Genomic DNA, 18,691 nt, shown 5'->3' with positions numbered 1-18,691 from the left:
TGTGCTGCAACACAGACATTTAAGAAAAGGCACATTCCCTGGCTTCTGATTGCTAATACAAACTGTCTGCCATTAAGGGAGGCAGCAGCTGGATGAATTACAAGAGGTCATGCAGGTCTGTGGGCTTTTTTCCACTGAACAGAAGGAAGAGTTTCCTTCCTGCACATGCCCCAAGGGAAGGGTAGAACTGCTGAAGAACTGTGGGAGTTGGAGTTAAAGAACCTTCCAAATTCAAATTATAAACAACTTATGATGGATGCAAATAGAGTTACATCTTTCATGTTGCTCAGAATCTTTTAAGTTGCCTTCAAACCTTACCAACAAGAGAGGGAACATTTTTTCTCTTACTGTAAAGTTTATTCCTTCCTCTTACATGCTATATAATCCCTTCTATCTCACTTGCCACTGCAACAAAAGAAAAACAACCAAAAATTTCCTGAAAAAAAAAAAAGTGCCCTTTGATTCTTCCACTCTGAACTCCATTTGTCATTTCATGCTGTCATGAATAGAAAGGGGACAAGAGAAACATGTAGGACAGCCAGGGGAGGAGGTATGTGTCTATAGGGGGGGAATGGTGTTAATAGTAAAGTCACTAAGCGCCTCCTTTCTCTTCTTTTCCTGTGCTGATTAAGAAATTCACCCAGATGCAAATAGTCTATATTTTCATTTTAGAACAAGTTGCAAAGTCTTTTTTGCACAAAGTGCAAATGCACTGAAGGCTACCATTATCGGAAAAGGAAATTACAGCACTTAGTAAAGTGTTACAAAAATAGATGTTTAATACACAATTCACCAATAAGTAAAAAACTGTAAGAGCTCCCTGGAGCCAAGAGCCAAGGAGGTTCCCTGAACCTATCAGTCAAAAGTTAGGTAATTAACATTCTGGCTTCTCATAGAAATCCAAAAGAATCCCAAGCAAATCCTGCAAACTAGATGAGTTCCCCCATTTAGGAATAAGAATTCATAATCCTACCCAGATAGATGGGCTGGGTTTTTTTCATGTTCTTTCATTAGAAAAGTATCTAAGCTTTGCACAATTCTTTCTCTCCCCTCCACCCCCCACCCCGTGAGACAATTGGGGTAAAGTGACTTGCCCAGGGTCACACAGCCAAGAAGTATTAAATGTCTGAGACCAGATTTGAACTCAGGTCCTCCTAACTTCAGGGCTGGTGTTCTATCCACTGTGCCACCTAGCTGGCCAGTACAGTTCTTTTAAGGAAGTAAAGCAAGCCTTAGACTGGAATCAGTTCCTTCTCTTACTTGCTGGAACAGGACAGATTACCAGTTACTTACATGGTTTCTATCCTGGGACAGCAGCAATATTCTAAGGCTTTTCATACTCGAGCTTCTATCCAAAAGATCAATTGCTTTATCAAGATCATCTTGATTTTTCAGGAGGATGGAGAGCTGTAAGATAAGATATACAAAAAGAAAATAATGTAATTATATAAATCCATAAAGATGCTTCATATTTTGGTCTTACAAAAATAAGCATAAATGCAATTCAATTTCAGAGACTGATTAGTCTTTAGACATCCCCATGTCCTTAAATATCTAAAAGGGAGTCCCAAAAGCATTTGTCAAAGACTGTTTTCCTTCCAAATGCACCATTTAATCCAACAGAAGCAGGATTATTTGTCCCAATACTAGGACAGAATTTAGAAAATACTTAAATGTTTCAGCAGTTTTGCTAACATATTAAAAGTATTAGAAAGGCAATGTGGTATCATAGGAAAAGCACTAGATTTAGAGTCAGAAGACTTCAAAACGTAGCTCCAACATACTGCTACAAACAGGAGCAGGAGCAAGACATTCAACCTCTGTGACTCTCAATTCCTCAGATATAAAACAAGATTAATCTTATTTGTACTATGTACTCAGGGCTGTGAGGAAAGAGTTTTGTAAACATAAGGTGTCACATATGTAACAGTTAAAAAGCAGGAAGGGATTGAGGAAAGTAGAAATTACTATTCAAACTTGTATATAAAGTCATACATTACAGCAAGATTAGCTTCCTAAGTTTAGGGAAAGAATTTTATGTAATATGAGTAATGGACTTTAGGTTTTCAATCCCTTCTTTTGAGTTCCTTGAAAAAAATATACAACAGAAAAAAAATCATAAATCAAGTATTAAATTACACACACACACACACACACACACACACACACACACACACACAAATTAAATTATAAAAGCTTTGGTAGCATCTGTAGAGGTAAGATCTTGCATATCCATTGCAAATTCTTCAGTTCCCAATCTATCAAGAAGAGACAAGAAAGGGATACACTCAGAAATAAGACAATTTGTACAGCAAAAACAAAATAAAACAAAAACTTGGTGCAGGGACACCAAATCAGGAGATTTTTACACTTCAGATTAGGGGGTTTAAAAACAGCACTGAAGGAAAAGAAGTAAGAAGGTGAAAGGTGAACGTGAAAACCATGGTCAATTCTTATTCATTCACATAAATGGAGTGACAGGAGTCTCATCCGAATGACAGACAATCTAAACACAGTTTATGTTTGGCTTCAGAATGTCTTCTTATACATAAATCTAAGTACAAAAATAGCTGTTAATCTAAGAATTCACTTTGGCATCTGAAAAATACTACTAAGAAATGTAATTTTTTTTTTTTTTTTTTGCATCCTCCAGAAATGTAATTCTTAATAGAAATTTTATAAACAAAGGCTTTTGGTTGGACATGGTTGGATTGGGGGGAAAAAAAAACTTTCACCTTTTGGAATGCCTTTAAAACTAGCCCTCATTAATGGCATTAATTGATTTTAGATAAGAAAGATCAGCAGGAGTCATATAGCATTCTCTATTTCCTGGAGTCAGTGAGGAATGATTGGGGAAAATTTTCTTTTCTTAGAGATCTTATGTGGAACATTCACTTTTTATTACTACTCCCTTCCTTGACTGTTTCTCTCTAGTTTCATCTTTTTAACATGTACAGATATAATCAGTTGCCTTATACCAAGAGTTACCCCAAAACTTTATACTGGTATATTTAACCAAGAAAAAAAAAGACCCAGTACTTATCTTAATGTTTTTGATGTTTTAAATATTCAGTGTGAAGTCTGAATTTCTCCCATATTGACTCAAATTTTGTTTGTTCAAATTAAATATTCCTTCTCTTACTAATTTCACTATCAAGAAGGAGTCTATTCCAAAACAGATTTCATTATGTTTTTCAGATTTTCTATACTTCTTAATTCCACCCAGAAAACATAAAATTGGCTAATCCTAATTTTCATGAATTACAAGACAATATATCCAATTTTTGATGATATAATATGAACAAGAAATAGTTAGACTTCAAATTTAAAACATTATCCCTTGCTCCAGGTTTACAGGTCCAAACTACACCAAAAGTGTCTAATATATTTCAAACAAAATAATGAAGCTGTTATATACTTAAAATACCATATGTTCCTTGGAAACAAGCACAATTTCACTTTTTCTCTTTATATGCCAGATGGGATATAGTAATTGTTTAATAAATGCTTGATGGATAATGTGAAAAGGTATTTTAAGATAGTGATAGGGAATAGATCGATTTTTCTGCCAGAGGTCATTTGGATTTATAGTCTCATTCACAGGCTATACAAAATTATTAACTTAAAAGAACTCAAGCAGTGGGAGGTTGCTGTCACTTGTAGTTGCCTTGGCAGGATCAGAATAAACAATTTTGCCAATCTTATACGGCCCATGGGCCAGACAGTCCCCCCATCCTTACTTTAAGAGGAACTATAAAGATTATCCTGACTCCTTGTTCAACTTTTATAAGCTCTCTGCTATATACTTCAGTACCTGACGAGATTTGTGATTTTCCTGGTGTGGGTTTTTCCTCCACCGATGCATAAAGCTTTATGACATAAAGAAGTGAGAACAGCTGATGAACAAATTATAAAAATACTATTCCCTAGAGTCAACTTGGTAAGGAGTGTCTCCATTCGGGGACTAGTTAGGTCACTTCTCAGGCAAGAGAAAGAATCTGCCATCAAATCCAGTCTTTTCCATCTTCGGAGAATTATCCAAAGCTTGTACTCCACAAATATATTTATAGTGCCATATATAGTATATATACAGAGAAGAAGACTTTAGTGAAGTTTCCACTCTATATTTGAAATAAATACTCCCCCCCCTCAATTTTGTCTTTTTTGGCATGCAGGCATCCAGAGATTCTGTACCACAGTAACCCCAAAACTATATGAATTACTTATTTAGTTAGGCAACCAACCAAAACAGAACTGCCATTTTTCAAACTTAAAAGTTATAAGTAGCATAAATCTCAAGAGAGACCTCCTTCCCCCTTTTTCCCCCTCCCTTGCCCCAAACCCTTAAAATTGAAAAGTAAATAAGGGAGAGTTTGAGAGGCTCAGGTCCCAAAGCCAAGTAGGTTCTGATTTTCAGTAAAATCTTGAAATCAAGATTTGAAATGAACTACAATACAGAAAATTTATTTGTGCATAATCAAGAGCTGAAGTTCCACTGGGCACAGAAACTTGCATTACTGATTCTCTGATGAGGATTCTACCCAGCCAGCTGCCCTGACCCCAACACTGAGCCCACCTTTCCTCTTGGAAGCAGTGCACAAAGCTGGAAAGAATGGAGATCCCCTCACACAGCTTAAAGGAGACTCAGAGGACCTTGATCACACCATGAGAGTCAGAACTACCCACTGTGAACAGGAAGGAGAGAAATGGAGATGCTTGTATTTTCTCCCCTAGAGGAAAGAGCAGAAATCAAGTTGCTGTGAGAGCTGTGAAGACGGATTCCAAAGAAGGAAAAATATAGATGTGAAAGGGGAAAACTAGAAAAAAGTCCTCATCTGAACAAGGAGGAAGAAGGAGATGGGTAGCTTCCAAATTTTGGACCCAGGCCTATCATTCTATTCACTTACCTCATTATTCATATAATGGAGAACTAGAGGTTGCCCAAATGCTGTCTTCACCTTCTGTTCCACATCTTCATATCTCACAGGGCGGCTAAATGGTATAATTCTGAAAAGCAGAAAAAGACCCACTAAACTATGTTTTTGAGATACAAAGGGATAAATAATTATTTTTTTCCTTTTTTTCAATTTTTCCCCCTACTTCTCATGCTTTAGGCTGATCAGTGATATATATGAGCACTATCACAGCTGAAAAGTTTATTGAATTATAATAAGAATCCAGTTTCTGGATTATCTACACCAACCACTAAGGGATTGGCTCAAATATGCCAACATCAAATCTAAACACATCACTCACACATATGAAGCTTAAAAAATCTATGGTAGAAATACAATAGGAAATCTAGAAAGAGAACATATGGTAAAAAGTGAGAAAGACTGAGTATATGAATCAGCTCTATGACTCAAAGGGCCCTTTCTACTGTTCTTTTTTGTAGATGCCTGTGACTGTCATTTGAGTAATCTAGTGTTTAGACAAGAATACTGGGCTAGACTTTTAAGCAATACACATTTCTTTAAAAACTTCCCTTTCAAGAGTAACTTTCTTTCATTTTTGCAGCTGACACTGCTAATGTGGGTCATCTGCAGCAAGGAATGTTATTCTTTGAAAAAAAAAAATTATATCATTCTTATATCACTTTCATTTCAAAATTTATTCCTCTCCTATTGCCTACCTAGTGAGCCATCCCTTGTAACAAAGATTTAAAAAGAGGAAAAAAGCAGTTTAGCAATCATTATTTAATCAATACATCTGTGGTGCTTTAAAGTATGTAAAATATTCTACACATCTATAATTCCCACGAGGCATATTTTCTCAACTCTTTTTTAAGTCTGATTATTTCAATTAAATCTGTTATTCTTAAGCTTCCTGTTAACCTCTACAAACACCCCTTCTGTCTCAGGAACAGCAACAGAAATATTCTTAAGCAGCAGTATTTCCTTCAACTTTTCTGGCAGACTGATATCACTATCAGGCCTTTGGGAATTGTCCTTTAAGTCTACCATGTGGCTTAAAGTATTATTATTGATATTAGAGACTAAGTTTCCAATAAAGTTTACTTGAAGGTATATTTCTACATTCTGAGTTCATCTAACATCAAAGAAAAAGCCCTTGAGCAAATTGGGAGTAGAGAAAGGAAATCACAACTTTTTTTCAGCCAATCTCAGATCCAGATTGAGGCATATCAAAAAGAGTTCTAGAATGTATAATTAAAATAAGTGAAGGCTAGAAGATGACTATAACAATATAAACAGAAAGATTAAAAATAAACAAATCAAATTGAATAGTGTGAAATTGTAATAACCAAGACTGGTCCCAAAGAAACAATATGAGAAGAATATGCCTCTCTCTTCTCTATAGAGATGTGGGATTGTAGGTGTGGAACATGACAGAAAATTTCAGTTTTATGGATGGATTGGTTAGTTTGCCCTATATCGCTCTCGTTTTAAAAAATTTTTCATTATAATGAAGGGGGAAGAAAGTAATATAGGACATATAAAAAAGATGTAATATCAAAAAATGCATTTTTAAAGTAAATCAATATATGATATGAGTCATAAAATAGTTTGAACTTGGTACTGGGTTACTTAAGCATTATATAAAGGCTTCAAATATATATACACTATTCACAAATACTGAAATGCCATTGCTCCTACAAAGAGCTCCATAAAAAGAGTATGTAGTTTTTAAAACGATGAACTAAATCTTTGCCATTCAGGACTTCCGAAATCCATTCCTGCCTGACCACCTTAAATATCTGTGGTTAGACTGGGCAGTTTCTTTGATACCAAAACATACATTCACTTTCTCAGTTCAAGTCTGCTCACTGTAACTGCATACCACTTTGGGAATGAGGAATTCAGGGAAACGTAACTGCATAATTAGACTCACATACAACTGAGCTTTTTATTCAATCTTTCTTCTGAAAAATCTCTTCTGTTCCAAGTTCTCTCAAACACTATTTTGGTACAGACATGTAAAAAGCAATAATGTTAGGGTGAGTTACTAACAAACAGCATTGAGACCAAATACTAGGGCTGAGTTCAGAACATAGTTAAGTGGGTTTGTTCTCTTTACAAATCTGAGAATAGCACTGAAACCCTAACATGGCATCAGGAAATGGCAGACTGGCAAAAAACAATGACCATCCTTTTCTCAGGCATAGCCTAAATGGCTGCCATGTTTTCACTCTGTAATAGAAGCTACAACACTAAGATCAGAGAACAACCAAGTTTAAGTTAGTGATTGAGTTGCTTTTAAAATAAGTAATTCATCTTCTACAGAGCTTACAGCTCCATGTGTTTTTCACAAGAACTAACTGGTTCACCATCCTTATGGAGTCCCAGCCACTCAAAGCTATTTCTCTTGATGGAAGGAAAAGAACTGAAAATGTTCCAAGAAGGTACAAGTCAGTCTTCAAAATGGCCTGGAGATAGTAGGCAAAGAATCACCAATGACTATATTATACAGATCAAGAATACACTAGCTCTGACAAGGAGAACTGATATTTTACATCAAGAAAAATATTGTTCCAAAAGATTCCTTTAGCTGCTTCAAAGGTACAAAAAGCAAAGAGAAGGGGGGAAGGGAAAGAGTAGGAGGGAGACAGAAAAAGCGGGAGAAGGACAGACAGAATGAGAGGGAAAAGAAAGATTAAAAAAATTGGGAGAGGGAGAGAGATGTGAAAAAAGAAAAATAGCAAACAGTACTAGGATCTGAGCTTTCTGGGACCTGTAAAACAACATTAGAAACATTTAGTTTCACAAAAGATCTTTCTGTTTCTTACCACTACAACCATTTCCTTATCTCATGATGCAGGACAACTGAAACAGTTATCCCATCTGCTCAAAGAAGTTTGACAACGCTCACTAAAAAAAGTTCTCATATATAGAAAAAAAGGCAAATCTTTCTGTCTTCTTGTCACATCTATGAAGCCTCCTATGATTGACAATTTTGGTGTATCAGAAAACTTTGGGAGTTTACAAGTCCATGCCTTGGAGTGAGCCAACTCTGAAGTAAATATTGTAAACAAAGCAAAAGCTTCCAAATCAGTGGTGGGAACAGCCCTGTCACGTGGCAAAATCTTGTTGTCTCTTATCATTTCAGGCTTTCTCTATAACCATTACTTCCAACAAAAGAACAGTTCAATCTTGGGTCCAGATTTCACCACTGCATAATATAAGTAAAAATATAGCAATAAAAACCAGGTCAAGAATGGATGGTCTCCTGGGAAGACTGTTGTGTAGCCACTAGTCTTCTGGGCCTTCTGGGCCAGAGATCACTCATTGCAGGAAGACTCACTTCCCTGGACAGTGCCCAGGTAAAGCTAAGAACTTTACCAACCCCCATCTCATAACCAGCAAGGAGGGAGACTTACCGCCTTTCCCCACTGTGCTCAAACTTGATCCTTACGTCACTCTGCCAAGGAAAGGAGAAAGAGAGGTTAGAGATGATCACTTTGGCAGGTGATTTTTCAAGTGCAAATTTGCTGGAATACACATACAGGAACACTCATAAGAAAAATCCCAGTCGTTCCTTTAACACAGTTGGACGGGCCTACCTCAGACAAGTATTTTGTTTTTCTGTCCATTCAGAGACATTTCATTCTCTTTTTTATACTCCAGACTATTAGCTCTGAAGCTAACCTGAAGGGCTGTGACCCTGAAAGGTAAGACCCCTTGGAATGATGTGTCCCATCCTCTGCTGTGTTCATGATGCTCCCAATCTACATTCATGGCAGGAATGTAGTAATGTACCCTGTGTTTTTCCAAATGATGATAGATAATTCCCTGCCATGTTATTTCCCAGAAAGAATAACTTCTTTGGTAGCACTTTCCATGCCCTTTCCTATGGAACCATAGCACTAGTTGCCAGTCTTCCCCTGGGGTGAATAGCTAACATGGCTTCAAGAGGACACAGCATGAGATCAGATCATGCTGCACACTTCTTCTCCTATTAACATTTTACTGTAGGTGAGATCTGGTTAAAATTAACATTAAAGATAGCCTTTATACTAAAATGATAAGCTATCATAGTTGGAAAGGACATTAGGAATTACCTAATATAAAGAACCCATTTTGCAGGTGAAGAAATCAGAGAGATAAACATGCTTATATCATATGCCAAAGCCCTAATTTCCAAGTCCTCAGTATGGGACCACTCACATACTCTCTGCTTGGGTTAAGAATCAATGGGCCTGAAAACCCTACAGTTCAAATGCAGTCTCAAATACCCACAGTAGGAATCTGGTCAAGTCATGGGGGTTACTGTGAGGCACATATAAGATAATATTTGTAAAATACTTAGCCCAGTGCTTAATAAATATTTAATTCCTCCTTTCCAATTAAACAATTTCCAGAATTCAAGAGGTCATCTGCCACCTGCCTAGGATATAATTTCATGCTCATCTTAAACTTTCAGAATCATCCTCCTCCTTCAAAGATCAGCTCAGGGGCCATCTCCATGACCCATGAGCCCCTCCATGAAAGTATCTCTCCCTTCTCAAATGTTTTTAGAACACCGTCTGTATCATTCCTTTTCTAATACTTATCTGTACACCCCTGACTTTCATTTTTATCTCTAACTCCATTAAAATAGTGCCTTATATATAATAGACATTCATTAAAATGATTTTAATTATTTTTATAAGAACAGAAAATACCACCAACAGTAACAGCATTATATAATAAAAAATATCATAAATGGGAAACAAGCATCGTAAGGGAATTTTAAGGTGATAAAAAGAAGATGAGATATATGGGAAAACAAAAGGAAAAGGAAAATTTAGATTAGATTAGATTAAGTACACCGGATAAAATAAGAAAGCAAGTATTTATTAGGCTCCTACTATATTCCATGTAAACATCAGAATGGAAAATATGTGGGGGAAAAAGAAGAGTAATAAGGTAAGCTTAGAGAGATAGTCTAGAAATCTAAGGAAATGGGAAGCAAGTAAAGTGCATGGCTGAATGTTTAAGAAAAAAAAAAAAAAAAAAAAAGAGTGGAGAGGCAAAGTGTTGTTATAGTAAGGATTCCTTCTCCAGGAACTAAGAGATAAGAATTCCCTTCAAGGTACAGGAGAAGCCTGGAATTAGCTGACTGGAAAGCAAGAGAGATTAATACTTCCAAAAGAGCTAAGAAAAGACAGTAACTCTCTTAAATAAAGAAGTTTTCTTCTTTATGTCCCCTAGTATCTATCATTCCTTATAGTAATGATAACACTTAATGTGAATGTCAACTTTAAAAGAGCTCTCTTTTCCCCTTCATGCACAAATATAAGTACTGTATCTCCTAGCAGCAGCAATTCAAGTGTGAAATAAGCAACTAAAACAATTAACAAACATTTATGAAGTAACTACCATCTTTCAAGGACTGTGCTAAGCACTGGGGACACAAAGCATAAAAAATAAAACAATCCCTACTCACAAGAAGCTTATTGTCTAAAAAAGGAAACACATACATATATTACAATACATGCATACAACACAAATATAAGGTAAATAAATACAAATATATATAAGGCAGTTAAATACAAGGTCCTCCTTGGGGGCTAGCAGGTAGAGGACTGGACAAGGCTTCAAGCAGAAGACTGTGCTTAAGCTTGATCTTACGTAGGAAAAGGACTCAATGAGGCAGAGTTAAGAAAGAAGCATCTTTCAGCTGGGAATGCAGAATAGTCAGCTGAAGCTTAGCTCATCTATTAATGTATAGAGAGCTTAAATGGGAGAAACTGAGAAAAAGGGGAAATTTTCAGAACTACCATTCTCGCTGGATGAGTTTATGGAAAAGTTGATGGAAGACTGCTCTTAAGTGAGATTGTGATAGAAGCAGAGGCAGACTGATGAGGCCAACAAACAGCCAGCTGGAGAACTTTGGGAACTCTGGAAGGGAAGGAAGCCAGCAGTAATAGACTACATGTGAAATGGGAAAAGGAGGTATTATTGTTAGGCTAACTATTCCATGTTGCCTCCGTAAGATAGATTGGGTGACATGAACATTCCTACTGTACACAAATACCAACTTCTGCTGCTGCTTCCTCCCTCTCCTTATGCATGGAGTCTGAGACAAATACTCAAATTTGTCTATTCTAGGTATCATTCTGAATGCCACTGATGTGACTGTGTATCCTTTGAGCTCTAAGTCATCTTTTTCATTCTGTTACAACCATAACCTAGGGAGTCTAGAATTTCATTTGGCTCCCATTTCTAGAATAGGATCAGTACATTTCAAATCTTTTCCAACAATTAAGGAAAATGAATACATTTCTGGGTGACTTCACAAGCTAAGCATTCTATATTATATTTGTAGAGAAAAGTTAAAATTCTTTATTGCTTAATGAGTCTAGCATTTCTTTTTTTTTTAAATTAAATTTAATTTTTTTAAAATAATTTTTTATTGATAGAACGCATGCCAGGGCAATTTTTTACAGCATTATCCCTTGCATTCACTTCTGTTCTGATTTTTCCCCTCCCTCCCCCCAGATAGCAAGCAATCCTTTACATGTTGAATGGGTTGCAGTATATCCTAGATACAATATATGTGTGCAGAACCGAACAGTTTTCTTGTTGCACAGGGAGAATTGAATTCAGAAGGTATAAACCCGGGAAGAAAAACAAAAATACAAGCAGTTTATATTCATTTCCCAGTGTTCTTTCCCTGGGTGTAGCTGCTTCTGTCCATCTTTGATCAATTAAGGCTCTCTTTATCAAAGAGATCCACTTCCATCAGAATACATCCTCAAACAGTATCGTTGTTGAGGTATATAATGATCTCCTGGTTCTGCTCATTTCACTCAGCATCAGTTCATGTAAGTCTCGCCAGTCCTCTCTGTATTCATCCTGCTGGTCATTCCTTACAGAACAATAATATTCCATAACGTTCATATGCCACAATTTACTCAACCATTCTCCAATTGATGGACATCCTTTCATTTTCCAGCTTCTAGCCACTACAAACAGGGCTGCCACAAACATTTTGGCACATACAGGTCCCTTTCCTTTCTTTAGTATCTCTTTGGGGTATAAGCCCAGTAGAAACACTGCTGGATCAAAGGATATGCACAGTTTGATAACTTTTTGAGCATAGTTCCAAATTGCTCTCCAGAATGGCTGGATGTGTTCACAATTCCACCAACAATGTATCAGTATCCCTGTTTTCCCACATCCCCTCCAACATTCCCCATTATCTTTCCCTGTCATTCTAGCCAATCTGACAGATGTGTAGTGGTATCTCAGAGTTGTCTTAATTTGCATTTCTCTGATTAATAATGATTTGGAGCATATTTTCATATGTCTATAAATAGTTTCAATTTCTTCGCCTGAGAATTGTCTGTTCATATCCTTTGACCATTTATCAATTGGAGAATGGTTTGATTTCTTATAGATTAGAGTCAATTCTCTATATATTTTGGAAATGAGGCCTTTATCAGAACCTTTGATTGTAAAAATGTTTTCCCAGTTTATTGTTTCCCTTCTAATCTTGTTTGCATTTGTTTTGTTTGTACAAAAACTTTTCAATTTGATATAATCAAAATTTTCTATGTTGTGGTCAATAGTGATCTCTAGTTCTTCTTTGGTCATAAATTCCTCCCTCTTCCACAGGTCTGAGAGGTCAACTATCCTATGCTCTTCCAATTTATTTATCATCTCATTCTTTATGCCTAGGTCATGAACCCATTTTGACCTTATCTTGGTGTATGGTGTTAAGTGTGGGTCAATGCCTAGTTTCTGCCATACTGATTTCCAATTTTCCCAGCAATTTTTGTCAAATAATGCATTCTTATCCCAGAAACTGGTGTCTTTGGGTTTGTCAAACACTATATTATTAAAGTTATTGGCTGTTTTGTCCTTTGAACCTAACCTATTCCATTGATCAACTAATCTATTTCTTAGCCAATACCAGATGGTTTTAGTAACTGCTGCTTTATAATATAATTTTAGATCTGGCACAGCTAGGTCACCTTCATTTGATTTTTTTTTCATTAATTCCCTTGAAATTCTTGACCTTTTGTTTTTCCATATGAACTTTGTTGTTATTTTTTCTAATTCATCAAAGTAGTTTTTTGGGAGTCTGATTGGTATAGCGCTAAATAAGTAGATTAATTTAGGTAGTATTGTCATCTTTATTATATTTGCTCGCCCAATCCAAGAGCATTTAATATTTTTCCAGTTGGTTAGATCAGATTTAATTTGTGTGGAAAGCGTTTTGTAGTTTTGCTCATTAAGTTTCTGATTTTCCCTTGGCAGATAGATTCCTAAATATTTTATACAATCAGTAGTTACTTTAAATGGAATTTCTTTTTGTAATTCTACCTGTTGGGTTTTGTTAATGATATATAAGAATGCTGATGACTTATGTGGGTTTATTTTATATCCTGCAACTTTGCTGAAGGTGTAGATTGTTTCTAATAACTTTTTGGTAGAATCTCTGGGGTTCTCTAAGTATACCATCATATCATCAGCAAAGAGTGATAATTTGGTTTCCTCATTGCCTATTCTTATTCCTTTAATCTCTTTCTCAACCCTTATTGCCAAAGCTAGCATTTCTAATATAATATTAAATAGTAACGGTGATAGTGGGCAACCTTGTTTTACTCCTGATCTTATTGGAAATGGTTGCAGTTTGTCCCTGTTACATATAATGCTTACTGCTGGTTTTAAATAGATGCTACTGATTATTTTAAGGAAAAGTCCATTTATTCCTATACTCTCAAGAGTTTTTAATAGGAATGGATGTTGGATTTTATCAAATGCTTTTTCTGCATCTATTGAGATGATCATATGGTTTTTGTTAATTTGATTATTAATATGGCCAATTATATTGATAGTTTTCCTAATATTGAACCAGCCCTGCATTCCTGGTATGAATCCTACTTGATCATGATGTATTATCCTGGGGATGATTTTCTGTAGTCTTTTTGCTAATATCTTATTTAAGATTTTAGCATCAATATTCTTTAGGGAGATTGGTCTATAATTTTCTTTCTCTGTTTTCAACCTACCTGGTTTAGGTATCAGTACCATGTCTGTGTCATAGAAGGAGTTTGGTAGGACTCCTTCATTCCCTATTTTTTCAAATAGTTTATAAAGTATTAGGGCTAATTGTTCTTTGAATGTTTGGTAGAATTCACATGTAAATCCATCTGGTCCCGGGAATTTTTTTTTAGGGAGTTGATTAATAGCTTGTTCTATTTCTTTTTCTGAAATGGGACTATTTAAGCAATTTACTTCCTCCTCTGATAATCTGGGAAGCCTATATTTTTGGAGGTAGTCATCCATTTCGCTTAGGTTATCAAATTTATTGGCATAAAGTTGGGCAAAGTAACCCCTTATTATTTCTTTAATTTCCTCTTCATCAGTGGTAAGTTCTCCTTTTTCATTTTTAAAACTGCCAATTTGATTTCCCTCTCTCCTTTTTCTAATCAGATTTACCAGAGGTTTATTAATTTTATTGGTTTTTTCATAAAACCAACTCTTAGTTTTATTTATTAGTTCAATAGTTTTTTTACTTTCTATATTATTAATTTCTCCTTTTAATTTTAGAATTTCAAGTTTAGTAATTGATTGGGGGTTTTTAATTTGGTCTTTTTCTAACTTTTTAAGTTCCAGACCCAATTCATTAATCTTCTCTTTTACTATTTTATTCAAGTAAGCCTCTAAGGATATAAAATTTCCCCTTATTACTGCTTTGGCTGCATCCCATAAATTTTGATATGATGTCTCACCGTTGTCATTATCTTGAGTGAAATTATTAATTGTGCCTATAATTTGCTGTTTCACCCAATCATTCTTTAAGATGAGATTATTTAGTTTCCAAGTACTTTTTGGTCTATTTACACCTAACTTTTTGTTGAATGTAGTTTTTACTGCATTGTGGTCTGAAAAGAAAGCATTTACTATTTCTGCCTTCCTGCATTTAATTTTGAGGTCTTTATGTCCTAATATATGGTCAATTTTTGTGTAGGTTCCATGAACTGCTGAGAAGAAAGTATACTCCTTTCTGTCACCATTCAGTTTTCTCCAGAGATCTATCATACCTAATTTTTCTAATATTCTATTTATCTCTTTAATTTCTTTCTTATTTGTTTTGTGATTTGATTTATCTAAATCTGAGAGTGCAAGATTGAGATCTCCCACTATTATAGTTGTGCTGTCTATTTCTTCTCGCAACTCTCTTTAAGGAAGTTAGACGCTATACCACTTGGTGCATATATTGAGTCTAGCATCTCAAAACTCACCCTACCTGATATTTATCAAGCCTACTTCTAGCAGCTCATATAGATTAACTCCAGAACGCTGATCTCCTCCTTTCACTTTTTTGTTTTTCCCTATACTTTTGCTTTAGTTATTCTCCCATCCAAAATTATCCACTGCCTCTTTTTTCTATTTATATAAATCCCATCAATCTTTCAAGGGCTGTTCCAGTCCTTAAGGTCAGTCTTTCCTAAGACTCCAGTCCAAGGGGTTTCCTTCTTCCTAATCTGATTTCCCATAACATTCTTTATCTGTACCATACCACTTTGGCACAATCACAAACAAACTTATGTTGTTGTTTAAATGCTACACGTGTGTCTCATTTTGCCAGAAGAGTTCACAGATATTGAGAGTACTTTTTTACATTTATTTTCTATTCCTCATGGCATGTAGCATAGGTCTTAAGTTTTATAAACAGAAAAACAAAAATACCTGGCCCAATCAATAAGCATTTACTAAGAGCCTATGATCTGCCAGGCACTATGCCAAGTGTTATGGATACGAAGAAAGTCAAAAGATAATTTCCACCATTAAGAAGCTCACAATCTAATGGGGAGGAGACAACAAGCAATTGGAAGTGCTCAAGTCTGCTAGGAGAGAAGAGATGTAGTATAATACTTTAGGTTCCTTACCCATTCAACCCCACTACTAATTTGCTGAGAATGAATATATAAATAAAGCAATAGAACTGATATAATTATCTAAAGTGCTGGATTTAGAATAAGAGGACTTGGGTTCAAATCTTTTTTTTTCTTTTTAAATTATTATTAAAGTTTTTTATTTTCAAAACACACACACACACACACACACACACACACACACACACAATTTTCAACATTTCCCTTGTAAAACTCTGTGTTCCAAATATTTTCCCTCTCTTCCTTCCACCCCCTTCCCCAGATGACAAGTAATCCAATATATGTTAAACATGTACAATTCTTCTATACATATTTCTACATTTATCATGCTACACAGAAAAAATCAGATCAAAAAGAAAAAATGAGAAAAAAATGCAAGCAAACAACAACAAAAAGAGTAAAATACTGGGTTGTGATCCACACTTAGACCCCACAGTTTTCTCTCTGGGTGCAGATGCTCCCTTCATCACCAGATCACTGGAACTGGCCTGAATTATCTTACGGTTGAAAAGAGACACGTCCAATCAGAATTCATTATCATATAACTTTCTTGTTGCCTTGTACAACGACCTCCTGGTTCTATTCACTTTACTTAGCATCAATTCATATAAGTCTCTCCAGGCCTCCCTGAAATCTTCCTGCTGATCGTTTTTTATAGAACAATAAAATTTCATAATATTCATATATCATAACTTATTCAGCTATTCTCCATACACTAATTTCCAGTTTCTTGCCAATACAAAAGGGGCTGCCAGAAACATTTTTGCACATGTGGGTCCCTTTGGGATATAAGCCCAAGAGAAAAACTGCTGGATCAAAGAGTATGTACAGTTTGATAGCCCTTTGGGCACAGTTCCAAATTGTTCTCCAGAATGGTTGGATCAGTTCATAACTCCATCAACAATGTATTAGTGTCACAGTTTTCCCCTATCCCCTCCACTATTCGTCATTATCTTTTTCTGTCATTTTAGCCAACCTGAAAATTGTGTTATAGTACCTCAGAGTTGTCTTAATTTGCATTTCTCTGATCAATAGTGATTTAGAGCACCTTTTCATATGACTAAAAATGGTTTCAGTTTCTTCATCTGAAAATTGTTTGTTCATATCCTTTGACCATTTATCAATCGGAAAATGGTTTGAATTCTTACAAATTTGAGTCTATATATTTTAGAAATATTTATCAGAATTGGATTCAAATTTTAACCCAATCACAATTATATATAACTTTAATCCAAATCTCAATTTCCTCAAAATTGAAGATTAGACTGGATTATCTGTAAATTTTCTCTGATAATTAAATCATATAAAAAGTAACCAAGAATAATGCCAGGATAAAAGGACAATATGACTGTCTCAATTGAGAAAATAATTTGTACTAAGTCTAACTTCCACTAATGCCATGAAGCGCTATGGCATTTTTACCATACTTTTCAAATCTCAGTTGGGAAAATAAGTTGGGGGGACAACAGAAAGGACATGAGAAATACTGAATGGATCACTATTTATCATTCACAGGTTTTATGGAAGTCCTTTTATCAGTGATTTTTTGGGGACATATACCTTGAGGTAGAATCTCTGGGCCAAAAGATATGGACATTTTAGTAACTTTATTTGCAAAATTCCAAATTGAAAATATAGACTTTATGGCTATTTGTGATCTGAAAAACCTTAAATCCTCTTTCTTCTTCCTGGGAGACACCACCTACTCTCACCCTCTTTCTGGTTCTATATCTCCCTATTATCTTTGGTCTCCCACAAAATTCTGGAGCCTTAGGTAAAGAATAGTAAATTTCTGAGAAGGAAAATAATTTTTTTAAAAAAGAGCACTGAAAATTAAATTTTAATTTTAATATGTGCTCATTAGTGTCAATTAAATGCATAAATTACTATCTCCTTCAATCAATTTTTATGCGTTGGAAGGAATCTTAGAGTGCATTTACTCTAATTAATACTTGAAAAAGTATGTTTCATACATTATCCCTTATGAGTGAAAATTCAATCACTGCTTCACTATCTCATAAAGCAGTCCATTCCACTTCTAGATTGCTCTAATTATTCCAAAGTTTTTTCTCACATCAAACCCCATCTGCTTCTATGACTTCTACCTGTCTCGCTTAGCTCTGCCCTCTGGAGCCAAGCAGAACATGTTTACTTTCAAACTCTTGAAAGATAGCTAGCTAGTCCCCCTATTGGCAACTAACTTAAGATGTGGTTTCTTCTACTTTTGTCTTTACCCATACAAAAAGATAAAGGGCAAAGAGGATATAATAAACTGACAGCTCAGGAAAGATTTCTATCCTACTGGTATTTCTAGCAGTTAGGTTATTATCTTCAGAAGCTTCAAAGGTCAAATTCAATAGGATTAGTCCTATAGGACATCACTCTACTATAGGCGAAGAATGTTTAACCCTTTTATCACTTTTTGTTTTTTAAAACTCTGCCTATGCTTTTATTAGGAACTAAACTCAGGACCAGATTATCCCCTGGTTAATTGGCCGCCTTTGTAAATTCACCACATCTTAAAAATAAACCTGTAACTTGAACTTCTCTTAGTGAGAACGAGCACTGGTTTGGATTACTCCTCTCTATGTGCCTGAGAGAGGGCTCCCTCTAGTTAAAGAAAAGCAGAAAAGCCCTCTTTTTACCTTACCTAGTATTACTACTGGGTTTGATAGGAATGCTTCTAGAATGTTGGATCAGCTCTCAGACTTCATGGTCCTACTTATAAATATCAATGAGTAAATGCCCATATGTATTAAGGTAGAGTGTGATGGATTTAACAACAAGGTGGCAGGGGAGGGTGGGGGGGAGGAAGGGGGGAATATATATATCAGAACATGTCTA

At 35.5% G+C, this 18,691-nt stretch overlaps 1 protein-coding gene across 2 annotated transcripts in view; it reads right to left on the bottom strand.

Moving 5' to 3' along the window:
- Nucleotides 1-18,691, bottom strand: part of MAP3K3 (mitogen-activated protein kinase kinase kinase 3) — a 90,872-nt gene that overhangs the window by 46,468 nt on the left and 25,713 nt on the right. For both annotated transcript variants that reach the window (XM_051994961.1, XM_051994962.1), the window contains 3 exons: nucleotides 8,336-8,376; nucleotides 4,908-5,007; nucleotides 1,294-1,407 (listed from right to left, as the gene is read on the bottom strand). In XM_051994961.1, coding sequence (XP_051850921.1) covers nucleotides 1,294-1,407; nucleotides 4,908-5,007; nucleotides 8,336-8,376 — 255 coding nt within the window. The remainder of the gene's footprint in view (nucleotides 1-1,293; nucleotides 1,408-4,907; nucleotides 5,008-8,335; nucleotides 8,377-18,691) is intronic.

This window comes from Antechinus flavipes, chromosome 4 (genome assembly GCF_016432865.1).
Source record: "Antechinus flavipes isolate AdamAnt ecotype Samford, QLD, Australia chromosome 4, AdamAnt_v2, whole genome shotgun sequence".
Lineage (NCBI taxonomy): Eukaryota > Metazoa > Chordata > Mammalia > Dasyuromorphia > Dasyuridae > Antechinus > Antechinus flavipes.
The sequence above is the reverse complement of the archived record's forward strand: the minus strand, read 5'-3'. Positions and strand labels throughout refer to the sequence as shown.